Raw genomic sequence first — 20241 nt, 5'->3', positions numbered from 1 at the left:
ATTGTTAACCTCCCCCCACCCCTCGAAATTTTTAATCCTCCCCTCCTTCCTACCAAGTTCTCGCCTCAGAACTCCGTATGAAGTTCCGAAGGCGTGCACAGTACCACCGGCGGTCATAAAATTGGCGTGGGTCGGCCGCCGCCTGCGGTTAAGTTAAATTACATCTCTATTGTCAATTTGAATATGAAGACGAAGGGCCCACCACCAGGCAGCTGGGGGGGGGGGGGGGGGGAGGTGGTGCAGCACAGAGGTCCCCCTACCACCAGTAATATGCGGTGGGCCCTTTGCGACATCGCAGGCCTCTCCCCACTGCATTTTACCGGCCCCCACAGCGTCAAGAGGCCGGTAAAATTCAGCCCACAATCTAGAAGAACAACGACTGATGGCAGAGTGAAAGCAGAGAACAAGGAGTAAACTAATTCAGAGATACAGCACTGAAACAGGCCCTTCAGCCCACCGAGTCTGTGCCGACCATCAACCACCCATTTATACTAATCCTACATAAATCCCATATTCCTACCCCATCCCCATCTTCCCTCAATTCCCCTACCACCTACCTATACTAGGGGCAATTTAGAATGGCCAATTTACCCATCAACCTGCAAGTCTTTGGATGTGGGAGGAAACCGGAGCACCCGGCGAAAATCCACGCAGACAGAGGGAGAACTTGCAAACTCCACACAGGCAGTACCCAGAATCAAACCCGGGTCGCTGGAGCGGTGAGGCTCCGGTGCTAACCACTGCACTGCCCAATGCTGGCGGGTTTTAAAATATCTAACTGCAATATGATTGAATGAATTTGAATAGAAATGCAAAATAAAACAACTTTGTAATTAATATATTAATTTATTAGAACACATGAAATAACAGTGGAATTAGTCAGTTTCTTTGAGTACAGCAGCATCGGTTTGCAACAGTCATTGAAAATTAGTTTCCTAATTTAGGATACAGAAATAGTTCATTTTTCAAATACTGCTTTGCAAGGAAAATTTGGGAGGGAAAAATCTTAATGTTCAGTATCACTAGATGAGAAAATGGGTTGCAGAATTAGACCCGTGTTTTAATGCCATCGACCTCCGGCCCATGTTCTTTGCAAGCAAGCTTCCATGCTAGGAGCTTCCCGTCACAACATTTCCTTTGATGTCTTTAATCGAATGTTTAAAACATTTGACATCTGTTTGCATAGACTTATTTTTCAGTGAACAAAGATTATTGAGTAAGCATTGGTGTTTGAAAATTCTAACCTCAGATGCAACACTTCTTAAAGAGCTCCAAAATAAAATGTCCAACTCGAAAATAGTTGCATTTTCATAAAGATTTAACCATTCTTCATAGAAAGCAGTGAGGAAAGCCCAGGAAATTTATACAACTCATTAAGAGGTCAAAAATTAAAATATTATAATTGACTGCAAAATTATATTATTTCTTTACAAATGGATCACGTTGCAGACAGGTTGTAGCATGACACTTTTCTGCATTTGTGTAGCACCAAGACTCTAAAAGCAATAGAGAATCCTAGTCAATGAATCCTGACTCGAATGCAGAGCTAAGTTCTGGCTGCAAGTAACATTTACTCCCCTCGGAGAAAAGCATAATAGTAATTGTACTATTATACTCCGCAAAATACTGCGGATGCTGGAAATCTGAAATAAAAACAGAAAATACTCAGCGGTTCTGGCAGCATCCATGGAGAGAGAAAGAAAGTTAACATTTCAGGTTAATGATCTTTCATCAGAGCTGGGAAAAGTTAGAAATGTGATAGGTTTTAAGTAGGTCAGATGAGGGAGGGTGAATAAAAGAACACAACAGAAGGTCTGAGATAGGGTAGAAGATGGAAGATATTAAATGACAGAAGAGTTGGTGGGGCAAAGACAAAGGGAGTATTAATGGGACAAGTATAGAAACAAAAAGATGTGAATGGCAGAATAATGAACTGCCATCCAAAAGCAAAAACAAGATTAAGACAGAAACTTAAAAAAAGCAGTTCAAAAATTTCCCCTTTTCTTTGCATGGAAAATTTTAATGGAACAAACCTGACAAACATTGATAAAATTCCGAGTCAAAACACTTTCCTTCTGGGATCCACACAAGTTTGTGGACTGTTCTTGAGAGAGTGGTTCATCTTGGGTCTCAACTCTTGTCTGCATAACCCAGGGAGATAGCCAAGAATAATCATGAGTCAGAGGCTACAACTAATTGTTGTCAGGCTTCAGAGTCAGAGTCAGAGAGGAAACGTGGTAAAAAAAAAAATACTCAAATTTACCCTGAATTATTCAGTTTGTTTTGAAATCTTCCATAATAAATTACAGTAAATTACAAAGCACCACATCCTCTATTATTTGGATGTCACATAAAACTCAAAGTAGTTTTTAAAATCATATAGTATCTGAAGTTATTCAAGGGCAAAGAAATGCTGTGAAGGTCTGAACTTCATCACAAGCACTTTATCTAATGTTTTCTATCACCAAGTGGCCACTCTTCACTTGCTGACTATACAAGTTTTAGCCGACTATATAACCATGGAGGGACCACAAAAGATCTAGCTAAACTCAAAAAAGGTACAGTGCACTCCTTTTACTTCAAAAGTAGCCTAATTCAAATTAATCAACATAGAATAAGTAATTGCTTCACTTTTTTGCATAAAAATGGTAGAGTTAACAGGACTTGACTGTATATTGGCTTGCAAGTACAAACTGAGAGATTGAATGTGATCTTTTGGTCTAAAAAGCTCAATACCAAATCAAATAGTGCATTTAGGCACTAAAACATATGGAGAAGTTAAAAAATACTCTTTTCAGCAAGGGTAAAATTACAGGCAGATTTTGAAATCTTTGAAATAATTGACAATTTGATGAATTCATTTATTCAGACCACCTGAGAAAATATGGAAATACCACCACAGGAGTCCACTTGTCCCATTGTACCTGTGCCAGTGCTAGCACTGAATTGGAGCTCATATTCTTTTACATTTCAGATACCCATTCCAAACCCTTTAAACGATGTCAGTCTCAGCCTGAATAACTTGTGCTAAAGCTTTCCATATTCTAGAGATTCAAAAATTTCTCCCCCCCCCCCCCCCTTTTTCTATACAACCTCTTGTTACCACATATCCAGCCAGTGGAAATAATCTTTCACTATTTATATCTTCGAGATAGGTATTCAAAAAAAAAAAAAGGGGAACCATATTCAGCATGAATAAAGCAACTGGTGTTAGGAAACTGGAGTTAAGAGAGGCAGATATTTATTTGTATGGTATGATCTCAGTGTGCTGGTCAGGACCTAAATCCAAGTGGACGTGCTTTTGGTCTGCTTTAGTATCCAAATGGCATGCTGCCAAACTGACCCCAGCATAGCACCAGATCATAATTGATCTGTTTGTAGGATGGCAGATTTCAATAAAAAATAGGGTCCAAGTTCATAAGCAACAGTACACGTTGGAACTCATTGCCTTAACCTTTTGCTCTCAAAGATACAGCATGAAAATAACTGAAGGGACAGTTCTTGTGTTTAGAGCAAAATGTTAAAATACACCATTATGTATCCTGCTTTCAGAAGCCACAGGTTAGATTTAGAAATTACTTTATTTCCATTGCCAGACATTCTCTGATATGTTTTATCAGAGAAGGAATATGATTTTTATTCAGAGAGCACATGGTTTGTTCAAGGTCTCAGTTTCAGTACTGGGTGTGTCAAAGTTAGAATTGAGAGAATGGAGGAAACAAGACCACAGAGACCCACCACTCCAGGATTGGTTTTGCAAATGCCTAGCTTGTCTAAAGGAAGGGCAAGGTCACAGAGGTTTTTAACAATGTCTAGTAATACAGGAGGATTGCTTTTAAGGTTTTGAAAAAGCAGCATAAATAAAGCTTCAGTCTTGACTCTCAATGTCCAGACAAAATCTCTCTGCACAGGATTGTTTTCCAGGTCATTTATGGATTTGCACTGTTGTCCCTTCTTGGCCTGTGCTTCTTCTTTCAGGAGCTGGACAACCTCATAAACATCTCTGCTCAGGCTAATAATCAATGAGAAGTAGTAGTAGCGGTTGCACCGCTTGTTCCATTTCTCCTTGTCGATATCACTAAGTCCCACTGCTCCCATCCAGAGAATATTATCACAGATGAAGTACAGAGCCCGACTGAGAGGAATGACTGTGAGACAAAACCGAAGCACTGGGTCCGAAAGCTGAACATTCCTTCTGGCTGTCTGAACTGCATCCACAGTGTTACCTAACCGGAATACTGAAATAAAGCAGAGGGGATTTAATACAGTGCTAACCTTTACCAGTTGACAATGTTTGAAACATGATGAAATGATTCTCAGTGAGGCAATAGCAATTTAAATATAGGCTGGATTTTTCTTTGGGTGAGCTTTCAGAGGCTAAGTCTCTTCTATCCTGGGAACCATACATTATTACTCCTCATCGTATAGTACTAGCCACATCTAAATTTAAAAAAAGAGAATTAGTCAGTGTTGATCAGGCTGAAACACAGTTCATACAACTCATATCAATAACAGCATCCATGGAATAAAATCTTGCCTTATGAATACTGTTCTATGTCCACAATCATAATCTTTCACATTTGATAGTAATTTTTACATCACATTGCAAATCCTCCAAGCAATATTTTTATTATAAGAATTAAATATAGAATTTTCTCACCAGTGAAAAAGCTATGGATTCCTTTCGGTATACACATAAAACAGATCAACTTGATTCAGTTGGTAGCATTGCTGCCTCTGAAACATAAAAGTTGGGGGTTCAAGCCTCATTGCAGACTTGAGCACATAAACTGGGTAAGTACTCAAGTGCAGTAATGAGAAAGTGCTACATTATCAAAGATGCCATCCTTTGGATGAGATTTAAACTGAGGCCCTTTTCACCTGTTCAGGTGCACTGATTAGTCAGTCATTCACTTGCTATTTGTGGGGTCTTGCTGGTGCACATTTCTGCCACAGTGACTGCACTTCACAAGTAATCCATTTTTTCTAAAGTATGAAGGACATGATTAGGCATTTTTAAGTATAAGTTCTTTTTTTAATCACTAGATAAAGCTTGTACATGCAGCAGAGAACAAAAACAAAATAAACATAGACCTAGACAGATGTAGTTCCCTAGCACTTGTGCAGTGCAAACAGTTGCTGACATATTGATAAGACTTCACTTGAACTCTGTTTGTACTGGATCCCACAGGCTCTGTTGGAGCTCTGCTCAGGCAATTTATTTCTCTCAGATGAACACATAAGGAGTCCCTTCACAAATAATTTTACTTTTCAGTAAGATAGGGAAAATTAGACACTGATGATCATAATGCACAGTATGACGTTGGATCAATGAACATTGAATAGCATAAGAAGCAATGTTGAAAATATAGTATTTTATTCTCTTGGCCCCTCCTCCCCTAATATCAAGCCATTCAACCTTTCAAATTCTTCCCTCAGATATTTTTAATTCCCTATCATTGCACCTCTGCCCACCTATTCCTGCTATTAGCCCAGGCTTAAGGCTTTCTTCAAAAAGCCCTTGGCAATCCTTCATGCCTCCCTTGAAATGACCATTCAAGGCATCTGACACTTACCACTAATGTATCCTCTAATTTTGTTTTGGAGTACACAAGCAATTTGTTGAAGTCCTTCATACTGTTACGACCAGGTGAGAAAGATGTCTCGGGGTCCCTTTTAGCCTTCACCTGGTCTTACTGTAACAGGGTTTATGTTTTTAAACACACTGTGTTTTGAGCTCCCCCTTGGTGAATCAGTGTTAACCGCTTTCCAATTATAAAGGCAAAGAAATGAGCACACCAGGTTTTCTTGGGTTTAAAAGAGTGAAATTTATTAAAAAAACTTAAACTGTAATTCAGTTAACACCTATGGGTACACGCCGTGTCCTAGGGTAGCATGCGTACGCAATTCGCACATGCAAATTGGAGACAGAAAAGAGAAGAAAAATAAAGTAAAAAGATTTGAGGCAATCTCTGAAGAGGAGTTTTTACTGTGCTTTGAACTGGCTGTAGTCCTTGATTGTAGGTAGTCTGGCTTTTCGTTGGGGCCCAGTATTCTTCTTAAACCTTGTTCACTGTAGGAGACTTTACTCTCTTGGGGTTCATGTGTCTTCAATAGGTCTTCAGTTCCGAGAGAATGAGATGGGAGCAGACAGAAGAGAGATCTTTTCAGTCCAGGAGCAAACAGCTTTCTCCCTTTCAAATACTCTGTAGCAAGTTCAAATTCAAACAGCCAGTTAGTCATGTGACTAAACTGGCCTGACTAGGTCTTGTGTATTGGAGAAGCAGGGACTGGGTCCTTTGTTCCAACATTATCTCCCAGCATGCAAAAAAGGTCTTTCCTGCAAGGGGCCTGGCAATTCCTCATGATAGGGCCTCTTTTCTTCCCAGTAGCAATTTTAAGTTTTAATGTTCATGTGGGGAAATAACGTGTGCTTCATTCTTGGCAGGTGGGGACCTGCATGACAATACTTTAGAATCAATGGATTACATTTGAAGTGCAGTCACTGTGGCCTTTTTAAATTTCTTTCTGCAACTGCGCACACATGGTAACTTAAAGGTGACGACTTGTGCGTGGTCTGCACGGGGACATATTGGATTGCTATGCAACCGTGCAGCTTAAGGGAAACTTTGTTTACCATCTAAGCAGCTACCCCATCCTTTTTTCAAAGCTCATGGGTACAATACTTTCTTCCTTACTGAAGCCTCCCTAGCTGGCTATGCTTTCCATCATCTGGCTCCCCCAAATTGCTGTGATGTGGCTCTTTTAACCACACCACACCTTGGTCTCGCTTGCTATTTCTTTGAGCGCCTCACCCTGTGCCATCCTTCTTGCCTCTCCTTGGAAACATTCATTGTCTACTGTTCCCCAGTCCGACTGTTCCTCACCTTGACTTTCTTCTCAAGATATCCACCATCCTTTCCTCCCTCAGCCTGCACAATGAGCGACTCTTCGTGTCAGCAGTAGCTCAGTTGGTAGTAATCTCACCTCTGAGTCAGAAGGTTGTGGATTCAAGTCCCACTCGAGAGACTTGAGTACAAAAATCTTTGCTGACGCTCCAGTGCTGTACTGAGGGAGCGATACAGTGTCAGAGGTGCCGCCTTTTGGATGAGATCGTGGCCCGATCTGCTTTCTCAGGTGGACAGAAAAGATCCCATGGCACTCTCGAAGAAAAGCAGGGGAGTTATCCTTGGTATCCTGACCAATATTCATCCCGTAATCAACATCACTAAAACAGATTATCTGATCATTAACACATTGCCATTTGTGGGAGCTTGCTGTGTACAAAATAGCTGCTGAGTTTTCAAAGACTACACTTCAGAGCATTTCATTGGCTATGAAAGACACTGTATACATGCAAGTCTTTCTTTCTTTTCATCCTTAGTGATTTCAATCTCTACCTCAGTTCCCCATGCTTCCTCTCCTTCAAGTTCACTGCCCGACTGTTCTCCCCGAACTGTTTCCTCCCTATAAATTCTCCTACCCCAAACTCATAGCCGCCGCCTTCGATCTTGCTCGTGGCTTCTCTAATCTGATGGTTTGGATCACTGACAAGGCCATCTCCGACCACTTTTTTGTGACTCTCACCACCCACATGCCCCCTGTGCCTTTCCAACACCTCCTTCCTTCTGGATTTGCCATTGTAATCAACTTGCAGTAGTGTATTCCAAGTGCAACTTCAATTGTCCAGCCTTAAGTCAGGTCAAACAAAAAAAAAAAGAGCCAGGTATTGACCTGAAGCTTCAAATTTACAAGAGCCTTTTAAATGACCTCAGAGTTACTAATAGCTACAATTACCCACAGTAATCTATTTAGAGCATTAATGTGTTAATGCCTTAATGTGCAACTGGCTCTCACCTTGAATCTCACCTCCAAGCCAGAAGGTTATGGCTTCAAGCCCCATAATAGACTGAAACACATCAGCAGGAAGTTTCTGCTAGTTTTGCGCACAGATTCCAACACCATCTGGGCAGAATGGGCCAAACCAGTGCAAAAAAAAACCAAGTTATTTAGAATGCAAGAGTGTTACATCCAAAGCCACTTGCACTCCTGCTTTCCATGATCTTTTCCAATGGTTCAAGTTTCAACTTGCCTGAATCAGGCACAAGTTGAAATTGCAAGATTCTGCCAATTGTGCTGGTTCAGGAAGGCTTTTTAAATTGCACTCATTTTCACCAAGAAACTGACTAACGTACACCAATAATGGCCCAGTATTGATATACATCATTGTCTGTGTTTTTAAATCAGAATACTCATAGGCAGAGGGCTGGACAACCTTACTAAAACAATTTTGGTGAGAAACCCATTTTCAGGTGTATTAACAAAACTGCGTCAGGTTACCACCCTTAAATACATCAAGGAACACTTTGTAAACAAAAAAAAAAAGAAATAATTAGATTCAATTACTCTGCTTGAATGGAAGATTTACATTTGTAATTATGCAATTCAATTTTAGGGGAAACTTAAAGCGTATACTAACCATTGTATTTCAGGCACAATTTCCCAGTTACACCCAAAGCGGAAACTCTACCCCATCATCTAGGTTGACACTCGCGTCGAACTGCTGCATTATCTATCTTTCATGTGTGACATTAAACCACTTCTCAGGTGAATGAAAAAAGATCCCATGACACTATCTGAAGAAAATTCCTCCCTCAACCAAACAAATTATCCAATTTATATGCAGTTTGTGGGATCTTCCTGTCCCCAATTGGCTATTGCATCTGTCTATAAACAAGGAGTTTTGAAAAAAAAAGCCAACAGTGACGTCAAAGGGGAGCTGCAAGGTGATTGGTTGGGAGAAGACTTGGAAGACGGAGTTCCGGAGCGGTGAGAAAAAAAAGAGAGAAAAAAAACTGAAAAAGTGATGTCACAGGAAAACTGTGACCTGATTGGCTGGTAGGGAACCTGCGCTGAATTTGAAAATAAAACATTGATTAAAATTGATTAAAACCCTAATTAACTAATTAATTAATAAGTAGAGGAGTAACTGAACCAAAGGAAGGAGATTACTGTATTTGGCATTTAATATTTATAGTAGAAATCTAGCGCTAGGGACCATATAGTTAATTGTAGCTTAATTAGTAAGGATCAATAAGCATTTATTTTAAATTAATTTATTAATTAGTGCTAGAAACGTCAGTTAGATGGGTAAAGTACTTCACCTGTGAGATGTGGGAGGTCCGTGATGCTTCCAGTGTTCCGGACAACTACATCTGCAGGAAGTGTACCCAATTGCAGCTCCTCACAGACTCCATTGATCGATTTGAGCAGCAATTGAATGCACTTAGGAGCATGCAGGTGGCGGAAAGCATCATAGACAGGAGTTTGAGAGACATGGTTACACCTAAGGTGTAGGCAGATAGATGGGTGACCGCTAGAAGGGGCAGGCAGTCAGTGCAGGAATCCCCCTCTAACAAGTATACCGTTTTGGACACTGTTGGGGGTGGGGGTGGATAACAAACAGCAGCAGCCAGAGCAGTGGCACCACGGCTGGCTCTGTTGTTCAGCAGGGAGGGACAAAGCTCAGAAGAGCAATAGTTATAGGGGACTCTATAGTCAGGGGCACAGATAGGCACTTCTGTGGACGTGAGAGAGACTCCAGGATGGTATGTTGCCTCCCTGGTGCCAGGGTCAAGGATGTCTCTGAATGGGCAGAGGGCTTTCTGAAGGGGGAGGGTTGTGGTACACATTGGTACTAACAGCATAGGCAGGAAGAGTGACGAGGTCCTGCAGAGGGAGTTCAGGGAGTTGGGTAGTAAGTTAAAAAACAGGACCTCTAGCGTTGTAATCTCAGGATTACTCCCTGTGCCATGTGCCAGTGAGGCTAGAAATACAAAGATAGGGCAGCTAAACACGTGGCTAAACATCTGGTGTAGGAGGGAGGGTTTCAGAAATCTGGATCATTGGGATCTCTTCCGAGATAGGTGGGGCCTGTACAAGAAGGACAGGTTGCATCTAAACTGGAGGGGCACAAATATCCCGGCTGCGAGGTTTGCTAGTGTCACTCGGGAGGGTTTAAACTAGTGTGGAAGGGGGGTGGGAACCAGAGCAGTAGGTCAGCAGGTGAAATAACTGAGGGGGAAACTAGTGAATAAGGCCAGTAAGACGGAGAGGAAGAGCAGGCAGGGAGATGTTGCTGAGCACAGCGGAACTGGTGGTCTGAAGTGCATTTGTTTCAATGTGAGAAGTATAACAGGTAAGGCAGATGAACTTAGAGCTTGGATTAGAACTTGGAACGATGATGTTGTTGCTATTACAGAGACTTGGTTGAGGAAAGGATAGGATTTGCAGCTGAACGTTCCGGGATTTAGATGCCTCAGGCGGGATAGAGGGGGATGTAAAAGGGGTGGGGGAGTTGCATTACTTGTTAAGGAGAATATCACAGCTGTACTGCAGGAGGACACCTCGGAGGGGTCGTGCAGCGAGGCAATATGGGTAGAGCTCAGGAATAGGAAGGGTGCAGTCACAATGTTGGGGATTTACTACAGGCCTCCCAACAGCCAGCGGGAGGTAGAGGAGCAGATATGTAGACAGATTTTGGAAAGATGGAAAAGCAACAGCATTGTTGTGGTGGGTGATTTTAACTTCCCCTATATTGACTGGGACTCACTTAATGCTAGGGGCTTGGATGGAGCAGAATTTGTAAGGAGCATCCAGGAGGGCTTCTTGAAACAATATGTAGATAGTCCAACTAGGGAAGGGGCCGTACTGGACCTGGTATTGGGGAATGAGCCCGGCCAGGTGGTCGAAGTTTCAGTAGGGGAGTATTTCGGGAACAATGACCATAATTCCATAAGTTTTAAGGTACTTGTGGATAAGGATAAGAGTAGTCCTCGGGGTGAAGGTGTTAAATTGGGGGAAGGCTAATTATAACATTAGGCAGGAACTGAAGAATTTAGATTGGGGGCGGCTGTTTGAGGGTAAATCAACATCTGACATGTGGGAGTCTTTCAAATGTCAGTTGATTAGAATCCAGGACCGGCATGTTCCTGTGAGGATGAAGGATAAGTCTGGCAAGTTTCGGGAACCTTGGATAACGAGGGATATTGTGAGCCTAGTCGAAAAGAAAAAGGAAGCATTCGTAAGGGCTAGAAGGCTAGGAACAGATGAAGTAATGTAAAGAAAGTAGGAAGGAACTTAAGCAAGGAGTCAGGAGGGCTAAAAGGGGTCATGAAAAGTCATTGGCAAACAGGATTAAGGAGCATCCCAAGGCTTTTTATACATATATAAAGAGCAAGAGAGTAGCCAGGGAAAGGGTTGGCCCACTCAAGGACAGAGGAGGGAATCTATGCATGGAGCTAGAGGAAATGGGCGAGGTACTGATGGGATCTACCCCAGAATACTGAGGGAGGCAATGGAGGAAACTGCTGGGGCCTTGACAGAAATCTTTGTATCCTCATTGGCTACAGGTGAGGTCCCAGAGGACTAGAGAATAGCCAATGTTGTTCCTTTGTTTAAGAAGGGTAGCAAGGATAATCCAGGAAATTACAGGCCGGTCAGCCTTACGTCAGTGGTAGGGAAATCATTGGAGAGGATTCTTCGGGACAGGATTTACTCCCACTTGGAAACAAATGAATTTATTAGCGAGAGGCAGCATGGTTTTGTGAAGTGGAGGTCGTGTCTCACTAACTTGATCGAGTTTTTTGAGGAAGTGACGAAGATGATTGATGAAGGAAGGGCAGTGGAGGTTGTCTACATGGACTTCAGTGAAGCCTTTGACAAGGTCCCTCATGGCAGACTGGTACAAAAAGGTGAAGTCACAAGGGATCAGAGGTGAGCTGGCAAGATGGATACAGAACTGGCTCGGTCATAGAAGACAGTGGAAGGGTGCTTTTCTGAATGGAGGGCTGTGACTAATGGCGTTCCGCAGGGATCAGTGCTGGGACCTTTGCTGTTTGTAGTATATATAAATGATTTGGAGGAAAATGTAGCTGGTCTGATTAGTAAGTTTGCAGACGACACAAAGGTTGGTGGAGTTGCGGATAATGATGAGGATTGTCAGAGGATACAGCAGCAGATAGATCAGTTGGAGACTTGGGCGGAGAAATGGCAGATGGAGTTTAATACGGACAAATGTGAGGTAATGCATGTTGGAAGGTGTAATGCAGGTGGGAAGTATACAGTAAATGGCAGAACCCTTAGGTGTATTGACAGGCAGAGAGATCTGGGCATACAGGTCCACAGATCATTGCAGGTGGCAACGCAGGTGGATAAGGTAGTCAAGAAGGCATATGACATGCTTGCCTTCATCGGTCGGGGCATACAGTATAAAAATTGGCAAGTTATGCTGTAGCTGTACAGAACTTTAGTTAGGCCACACTTGGAATATTGCGTACAATTCTGGTCGCCACACTACCAGAGGATGTGGAGGCTTTGGAGAGGGTACAGAAGAGGTTTACCAGGATGTTGCCTGGTCTGGAGGGTATTAGCTATGAGGAGGGGTTGGATAAATTCGGATTGTTTTCACTGGAGCAACAGAGGTGAAGGGACGACATGATAGAGGTTTACAAAGTTATGAGTGGCATTGACAGAGTGGATAGTCAGAAGCTTTTTCCCAGGGTGGAAGAGTCAGTTACTAGGGGACATAGGTTTAAGGTGCGAGGGGCAAAGTTTAGAGGGGATGTGCGAGGCAAGTTCTTTACACAGAGGGTGGGGAGTGCCTGGAACTTGCTGCCGGGGGTGGTGGTGGAAGCAGGTACAATAGCGACGTTTAAAGAGGCATCTTGACAAATACATGAATAGGATGGGAATAGAGGGATACGGACCCCGGAAGTGCAGAAGGGTTTAGTTTAGACAGGCATCAAGATCGGCGCAGGCTTGGAGGGCCGAGTGGCCTGTTCCTGTGCTGTACTGTTCGTTGTTCTTTGTTGACTGCACTTCAAAAGTAATCCATTGGATGCAAAGCATTTTGGAACATCCTGAGGACGTGGAAAGTGTTATACTAGTTCTTTTTTAAAGAGACAGCCCAGGTTAGCAGCTAAACATCACAAATGTACTGCAGCCACACGCTACCCAGGAGCAACACAACAGGAAATCTACTAATTTTGATGCAGGAACTGGAAATCTATGGGGTGAAATTGCTCTCAACAGTGTTTATAACAAATTAATCTATTCACTTTGGAGTGATTAATTAGTGCATTGAAATAGCACATAGAAGAATTTTACATGAACATGGCAATGTGCATTTACAAATCTCAGTGCAACTTCACTCCACTGATCACCAAACAGGGATGTGGTGTGCTGCTTTCTCCTCCCTCCAGAGTTGGTTGTGTACTTACACTTGCGTCCTGCGCTCATGTTAGACTCCAGTTGTTTCAGCTTTGAAACCAGCTCCTCGTTGCTACCATTCTTGTGAATTAGATAATTAAGTAACATGCATGCATACTGAGTGGTTCTGAAAGAAAACAAAATGCAAGAAGCACAGAGCTTATTTCCTGCTACACGAAGAAATGGGCGTTTAATGTTTACGGCGAATGCGCAATCCTTAAGTGTGTTGGATCAAAAAAATACAACATGATAAGTCTTCTAAACTAATAAAAGATGCATCAGATGTTTACTATTGATTTCAGATTGCACCCCTACAATAGCAGAGAGAAAAGATTTTCACCGAATCAGCCGGGGCTGGACTGAAAACCAGTTCCAAGAGGGGTGAAATGATAGTAAGCAACTGGTCTGTCTTCACAAGTGCTGCAGGATCTATGGAGAGGTTTTTGTATGAACTGTGTAGGCAGATCAATTAAAGTTCAGCAGAAATTAATTAGTTTTGTAATTTCTGTACTTTTGCAAAGTCACCAATTTAAAACAGTTTTTAAAGAGAGAGCGAGAAGACAGGTTAGGAGAAAAGTCTTTATCTAGACTTGCCACAGGGAGAAACTGAAGCAGACATTACTGAATCTTGTAAGGGGGTGGGAGGAGTTGCTAGATATTGAAGCTGAGGCAGATACAGGACTATTAGTGGGATTAGTTTTTGGATTGCTGTAGCAAGATGACACAGATATCAGCCAAAATGACTCCTCCTGTGCTGTAAACTCCTATGGTTCTCTGGTCACATACAACATCTGTATATCGATAATACTATTGTAGGCTTCAACAGAACTGCACTGGAAATCATTTGCAATGACACTCCCAAAAACAAAACCAATGAAACAGGAGATTTAACTTGCTCTTCTGGTATGCCAGTAGACCTGTATCAAAACTGAAAGCAGAGGGGATCTTCCATAGCAATCAGTGAGAATATAAAGATATGCAAACCCATCAACTCAGATTCATGCTCATGATATAATGCCTAGGTAAAGTAGTAAATGAAGAGCAGCATCAAGTGACAAATTCTATGAATTTCCACACTTCACAAGTTAAAGAAGGTCATGTTGTATCTCGTGATTTGCTTCCCAATTACTGCAAAATATTTCCTCCTTCAACCCCATCCAGGTCATCGATTCTTTAGGCTACCTATCAAAATAGCTCACAGCTAGCCTCAGTTAGAAAGGTGAAGGGCATCCATATATTGTATGCATTTGAGTAATGGTGAATAAAAGCAATTTTTTTAAAAAAAGGTTGTACTAATCATTACCAATACTTTTATTAGCAACTGGGAAAATGGAATGTAAATATCACACACACACAATGCACGGGCACAGTTCACATCAACTTTTTCTGATATAAATGCCTATGTCACATTTACAATGGGAAATGCCACAATAAAACATTGCACTGCAATTTAGTTTGCCACCAATGTGTCACTGCACTGCCACATTTATATATCTCCCAGCTCCTCAGCCTGGATTATAGACAAAGTCACATTTCCAATCAAATCTGCTTCTCAAATCACTAAAGGTTTTGCTACTTGGTCATGATGAGTAATATCAGTCAATCTCCTTTGCCATTGCACACAAGGAGTCAAGAGCAAATGTAGCTTTCAGCTGACGTGGAATGAGAGAGTAGGGAATAATTGGACCCATGTGTGTAGTCACATTTCAGTCCCCATTTTACACAATTATACATTCTGCACCTTAAGAATCCCATTGTAAATTCTTGCATCCATATCTACAATGGAAAATACTGTATAAACTTGACATGTTGTAACAACACCCTCCTGTCAGTGATGACACTGTAGCACCTCCACCTGGGGGCTGGGAGGGTTGCAATTACAACACACAGGTCTATATAGACAGTTTCCAATATAAATACTGAAAGGAAATTATAATGGAAGTTGATGTAAGATTTTTTAAAATATAAAACAAGTATACATGATGTCCTAATGTTTAAAGATCATTTAAATAGAGGCTGCATTAGATTCTATTATCCACTGCCCTTTAATCACACTTTACTTGTGGTCTACATTTGCTCTTGATTTCCCACAGGAGAGTGAAAATATTTTAATTACTACTCCTAGAGTTAGAGCCTCAGTTTGCAGTATGTGTGAAATATATATGTAGATGAGAAGGGAGTTAGAGGTGTAAACTGTCATGCATTGCTACTTTAGGCAGGATAATCTTCCAGCAACTTTCATTCTGCATCAGAAAATGTAGTCTTGACCAGTAATGGCTTGCTCAGAAGTTGGGTCAAAAGGAGTAGGTGAAACATTGGGGAAGAGGTTCTGGGAGGAAGCAGGTAAATTGGAGGGAGTGGTATGCTGGAGACTGATATTAAAAATCAGTTTGGGCAAGTCCCATTCTAAATGAATGTGATTAGACAGGTCTGGCACACTGAGGCTGCAGTTATATGCTTCTCACCTGTTTGGAGGTTTTAATGATCCGATAGAGGAGAAAGGCCTGTACATTCCTGCATACACCATGTATGAAACCTCTTCCAACAGTTAGAAATGTAAATGTTTAGCAAGCGTAAAGGAGAGTTCCCAGCTTTCTATTCACTAAAATTCAAGTTGAGGTAAGATAAGTACTGATAGTTCAGTGGATGCTAATGAGCAACTACACTCTCCACTTTACTTGAATCCAGTTTGTAACCCTGACTGGGTTTACACTGCCAGTCTGGTGTCAGTGCAAACCATAAACCCTTTAGTATCGACGATGAGCTTGCAATGTAAATGCACTAACTACCCAGAAATACATGTCTAGTATCTCATTCAGATACTCTAAATATTTCAGTTTCCTTCAAAATCTAACTGGATTCAAGTAGCATTGATATTCAGACACAGGCTTGTATTAGCATAAGCCTTGATCAATGCGACTAAAATGTCTTGGAACTACAACACTAAATCACAAAACTTTAAACAACTGAAAGCACGATTTAATAAATCATGATTTAGCAAGAGGATAATTTGACCCTTTGAGATAATGAAACTAAACAGGAAATTGAAATACTTTAAACATCAAATTTGCACACTGCCGCTCACAGCTTGCAAAGACATGAGGAAATGTTTGCTTTCGGTTACAATGTAGAAAACTCTACCGATTATAAGCAAGATCAAAACATTAAACATAATTTTCAAAAAATAAAGCTAGGCATGCAACTAGGCAAAGAAAAACTAAATGAAAATGCAGCGTATGCACTATCAAAATTGTGAACCTGTCAGATTGAGGTTGAAAGGCAGTGTAAAGATTTCGTTACAGAAAACCGACCTGAAGATTCTGTCCCTGCCTTGGCTGAGGGAAGTGAATTTCACAAAAGAGTCCATGGAGAGGAATTGGAGGCAGAATTGGAGCAAAGCTCTGCTTGGAACTGCAGCTTGGATTGTGAAAGAGAACCTTTGAACCCAGAGGGAATGCCTCGACTCAGTAACTTCCCCACGGCAGCCAGAGCTACTCAGTGCAAAACAGGGGGGAGGAAATAAAGAGGAAAACATTGAGAAATTAAAAGACCAATACATAACATATTGCCTATATAGTAACAATCCTTTACAGTATTGTTGCCCCAGGCTGTATTCACATGGTGTTGTTTAAATTAGTAAGTTAAACTAGTTTTGTTCTTTTTTTTTGTTATTTTTTTCAGTGAGGCCTGGAGATCTTCTCACTCCTGAAGCCTAAATCCCCTTGAGGTCTCCATAGCAACAGGGAACTTTATCCCCCATAAATTTCAAATTATAACATAGAACGGTGCACGCGGGAGTTTTCTCCAATTTAAAAATGAGTTAGAATATAATCTAAAAAAATATAGTTAGTAAAATAAAACCTGTAAATTAATAGTTTAAAAAACTTCTTCCTCCCCTTTCCCCTCACTCGGGGAAAAAACACTCAGCGGACGCTTTAAAAGGACGGACGGTACTTCCGGTCCCGGTCTCCTAGCAACCGGCGGCCCAGCAGCATCAACAGACTGGACCCTCAGTGGAAGAATTACACAATTTCTGTCTTTTCTCGGAGGGGAAAATCATAACCAGCTCGTGGAGGACGGCATGCGTTTACTTGTTTTATTTTCTGCGCAAGTTTCTCCCAGATCTTTTCCTCAAGTGTTTTAAAATCTTGATTTCCTCACCATCCGATGCCGTCAAGGGCGAAGCAGCAGCCAAACGGCCCAAGTTTCTGAATCTGTAGTTGCATAGCTTTGACTTTTGGAAAGTTGTAAGTGTTTTTACTTTTCAGGATGTTGGTTGATACGATGTTTATTCCCACTGGGGAAGGAGACCATGGAAGGAATGAGATGCTTGTCCAGTTTTGCAGCAGGGTATCTAGAATTTACATATTGCATAGAATTTACAGTACAGAAACAGTCCATCTCTGCTAGTTTTTATTCCCCACATGACCCTCTTCCCATCCCTACCTCATCTCACCCTATCAACCCTATCAAACCTTCCATTCGTTTCTCAGTCATGTACTACCTAGCTTCCCCTTAAATGCATTGGAATATGTAAACTGAGTACTAAAACTCTTTCTTATTAAGGTTCACAGAGCCAATTTTCATTAGCAACAAAGGGAAATGATCTAACATGGCATACAAACATATGAATTAGGAGCAGGAGTAGGCCACTCGGCCCTTCATGCCAGCTCCGCCATTCATTAAGTTCATGGCTGAACTGATTACTCTACATTTCCACCTACCCCAGATAAACTTCCGCCCCCTTGCTTATCAAGAATCTATCTACCTCTGCCTTAAAAATATTCAAAGACTCTGCTTCCACTGCCTTTTGAGGAAGAGAATTCCAAAGACTCACGACCCTGTGAGAGAAAAAATATTTCCTCATCTCTGTCTTAAATGGGCGACCCCTTATTTTTAAACAGTGATCCCTAGTTTGAGATTCTCCTACAAGGGGAAGCATCCTTTCCACATCTAACCTGTCAAGACCCCTCAGGATCTTATATGTTTCAATCAAGTCGCCTCTTACTCTTCTAAATTCCTGCGGATGCAAGCCTAGCCTGTCCAATCTTTCCTCATAAGACAGCCCACCCATTTCAGGTATTAGTCTAATAAACCTTCTCTGTTCTGCCTCCAGTGCATTTACATCCTTCCTTAAATAAGGAGATCAGTACTGTACACAGTACTCCAGATGTGGTTGCACCAATGCCCTGTACAGCTGAAGCATAACCTCACTACTTTTGTATTCAATTCCCCTCGCGATAAATGATAACATTCTATTAGCTTTCCTAATTATGTGCTGTACCTGCATACTGATCTTTTGTAGTTAATGCACTAGGACACCCAGATCCCACATCAACTTCTCAGTCTTCTTCCTGCACCATTTGTTCTTGACAGGACGTAGCACTCCTTATATGTAATTCAGGAGTAGCATTGCCACCTTTTACTGCACCGCTAGCTGAAGATTTTCGATGAATGATGTGTGAGGTGACCAAAAGATATGGCAAAGCCAGAAAGTTTCCAAATCTACACTTGCCTTGATATGGAACCTTGGAAGATCAGTGTGAACTTCATTATCTTCCATATACCAATGCTAAGAGTGATGCCAAGATAAAAATGGGTTTACAAGTGTGATAGTTCCACCAGCAAACTAAGATAAAATTAACATTTAAAAAAAAAAAACAGACTTTTAATCTAGTGTTTCTATTTCAGTTAGTTGAAGGAACTGGCATATATTCTTGAGATCCTCTCCCTCGCTATATCATAGAATCAGAATCGTACAGCACAGAAGGAGACCATTTGGCCTATCGAGTCTGCATCTGGAACAATATCCTAAACTTTTCCAGATGGCTTAATGGATAGATGCAGCATCTAATGTGGAGATGATGATCCATAGAGATAAGGAGGACTCCAGGTTCATTCTTTGGTCTTATCACAAGGACTGTGGAGTCAAGGGAGCATTCCTGTTCCTCCTGGTCCCATAAGAGTATTTTTTAACATGTTTGCAGGTTGTTTCAAATGAGCTAGTCACATGACTAACCTGCTGGCCAACTTGGAGTTTTTTAAAATTGTGCCACACAGTTGGAGAACAGACTGCAACTGAAATTGAAGAAGAGAGCACCCCTCTCTCTCTCTCTCTCTCTATCTTACCCCCTCTCCCTCGCGTAAAGTTCCAGGGACCCACAGAAGTAACTCCAGCTTCAAGAGAGAAGACTCATGCAGCCTTCTGAAACCAGCTAAATAAGTGAAAGTGTGCACCGGGCCCCAACAAGAACTGCAAGACTTAACTACAATCAAAGGCTTTACATCAAATCCCAAAATGAGTAACTGAATTCCATATTACTTCAAACCTCTCCTCTTTAATTCTTTCTCCTCCTCTGTCTCTATTTGCGTGTGTGTTTATTGAGCATGCATGCTAGCGTGGTCACGTCACGTATTTTTAGTAGTTTAACTGAATTAGAGTTTTAAGGCTAATAAACTTACACCTTTCTAGTTTAAATCTAAGAAAACCTGTCTTGTTGATTTCTTGACCATTACAGTTAGCGAGCAGTGAGCAAGGATTCACTGAGGGGAAGGTAAAAACATGGTGTTTTTAAAAATTAAACCCTGTGGTGGGCAAACCAGGAATAGGCTGAGAGGGGACCCCTAGACCCTGTCCTCCCCTGGTAGTAACAGGGGTTAATTAATATTTGCAAGGTGCAATGCCTAAAAAAATGTGTCTGACATCAGTGACACGAACCAAAGACACAGATTTAGGTGCAGGCTATCTCATTGCTAAATTTATCAGCATTGTTCCATTTTATGCCCGAAAAAGGGGCACAACGTATACCAATTTTTAACTGTTTAGTCTATTTACCATTAAGTTTTGCTGAGAAATGGAATTTTGGAAGTCTAATCATGTTTGCATATATGTTCTTCTGCTTGTGTGGGTTTCTTTTTTTGAAAGAATAATTAGTGACTGAGCAATTCATATGGGGTTTGGTACAGATCATT

General features: G+C 41.4%; 2 protein-coding genes across 11 annotated transcripts in view; one reads left to right on the top strand and one right to left on the bottom strand.

The window, feature by feature from the left end:
• Window positions 1-857: 857 nt before the first annotated feature.
• pex11a (peroxisomal biogenesis factor 11 alpha) lies at window positions 858-17215 on the bottom strand. 6 transcript variants are annotated; one of them, XM_068018088.1, is made up of 5 exons: window positions 17131-17215; window positions 16581-16760; window positions 13281-13396; window positions 4661-4737; window positions 858-4238 (listed from the first exon to the last, which is right to left on the bottom strand). In XM_068018088.1, the coding sequence occupies exons 4-5, from the start codon at window positions 4695-4697 to the stop codon at window positions 3661-3663; spliced, it is 615 nt and encodes a 204-aa protein (XP_067874189.1). In that variant the 5' UTR covers window positions 4698-4737; window positions 13281-13396; window positions 16581-16760; window positions 17131-17215; the 3' UTR covers window positions 858-3660. The 6 variants fall into 6 exon arrangements, with proteins under 6 accessions (XP_067874189.1, XP_067874188.1, XP_067874190.1 ...); XM_068018087.1 differs by lacking the exon at window positions 4661-4737; XM_068018089.1 differs by lacking the exon at window positions 13281-13396.
• The window catches only part of wdr93 (WD repeat domain 93), a 43392-nt gene continuing 40366 nt past the window's right edge, over window positions 17216-20241 (top strand). For all 5 annotated transcript variants that reach the window (XM_068018080.1, XM_068018082.1, XM_068018084.1 and 2 more), the window contains exon 1: window positions 17216-17516. The gene's annotated coding sequence lies outside the window, so the exon portion shown is untranslated. The remainder of the gene's footprint in view (window positions 17517-20241) is intronic.

The sequence above is a fragment of the Heterodontus francisci genome, chromosome 38 (genome assembly GCF_036365525.1).
Source record: "Heterodontus francisci isolate sHetFra1 chromosome 38, sHetFra1.hap1, whole genome shotgun sequence".
Classification (NCBI taxonomy): Eukaryota; Metazoa; Chordata; class Chondrichthyes; order Heterodontiformes; family Heterodontidae; genus Heterodontus; species Heterodontus francisci.
The sequence above is the reverse complement of the archived record's forward strand: the minus strand, read 5'-3'. Positions and strand labels throughout refer to the sequence as shown.

What these genes read in the sequence shown, in the direction of transcription:
- pex11a (XM_068018086.1), bottom strand. Translation starts at nt 16,828, where the DNA reads ATGTATTGGTCTTTTAATTTCTCAATGTTTTCCTCTTTATTTCCTCCC. An exon ending in GGCAGGGACAGAATCTTCAG is followed by an intron (nt 13,397 to 16,580) that starts GTCGGTTTTCTG and finishes GTTTTCTTTCAG; the next exon opens with AACCACTCAGTATGCATGCA. An exon ending in CATGAGCGCAGGACGCAAGT is followed by an intron (nt 4,239 to 13,280) that starts GTAAGTACACAA and finishes GCTTTATTTCAG; the next exon opens with TATTCCGGTTAGGTAACACT.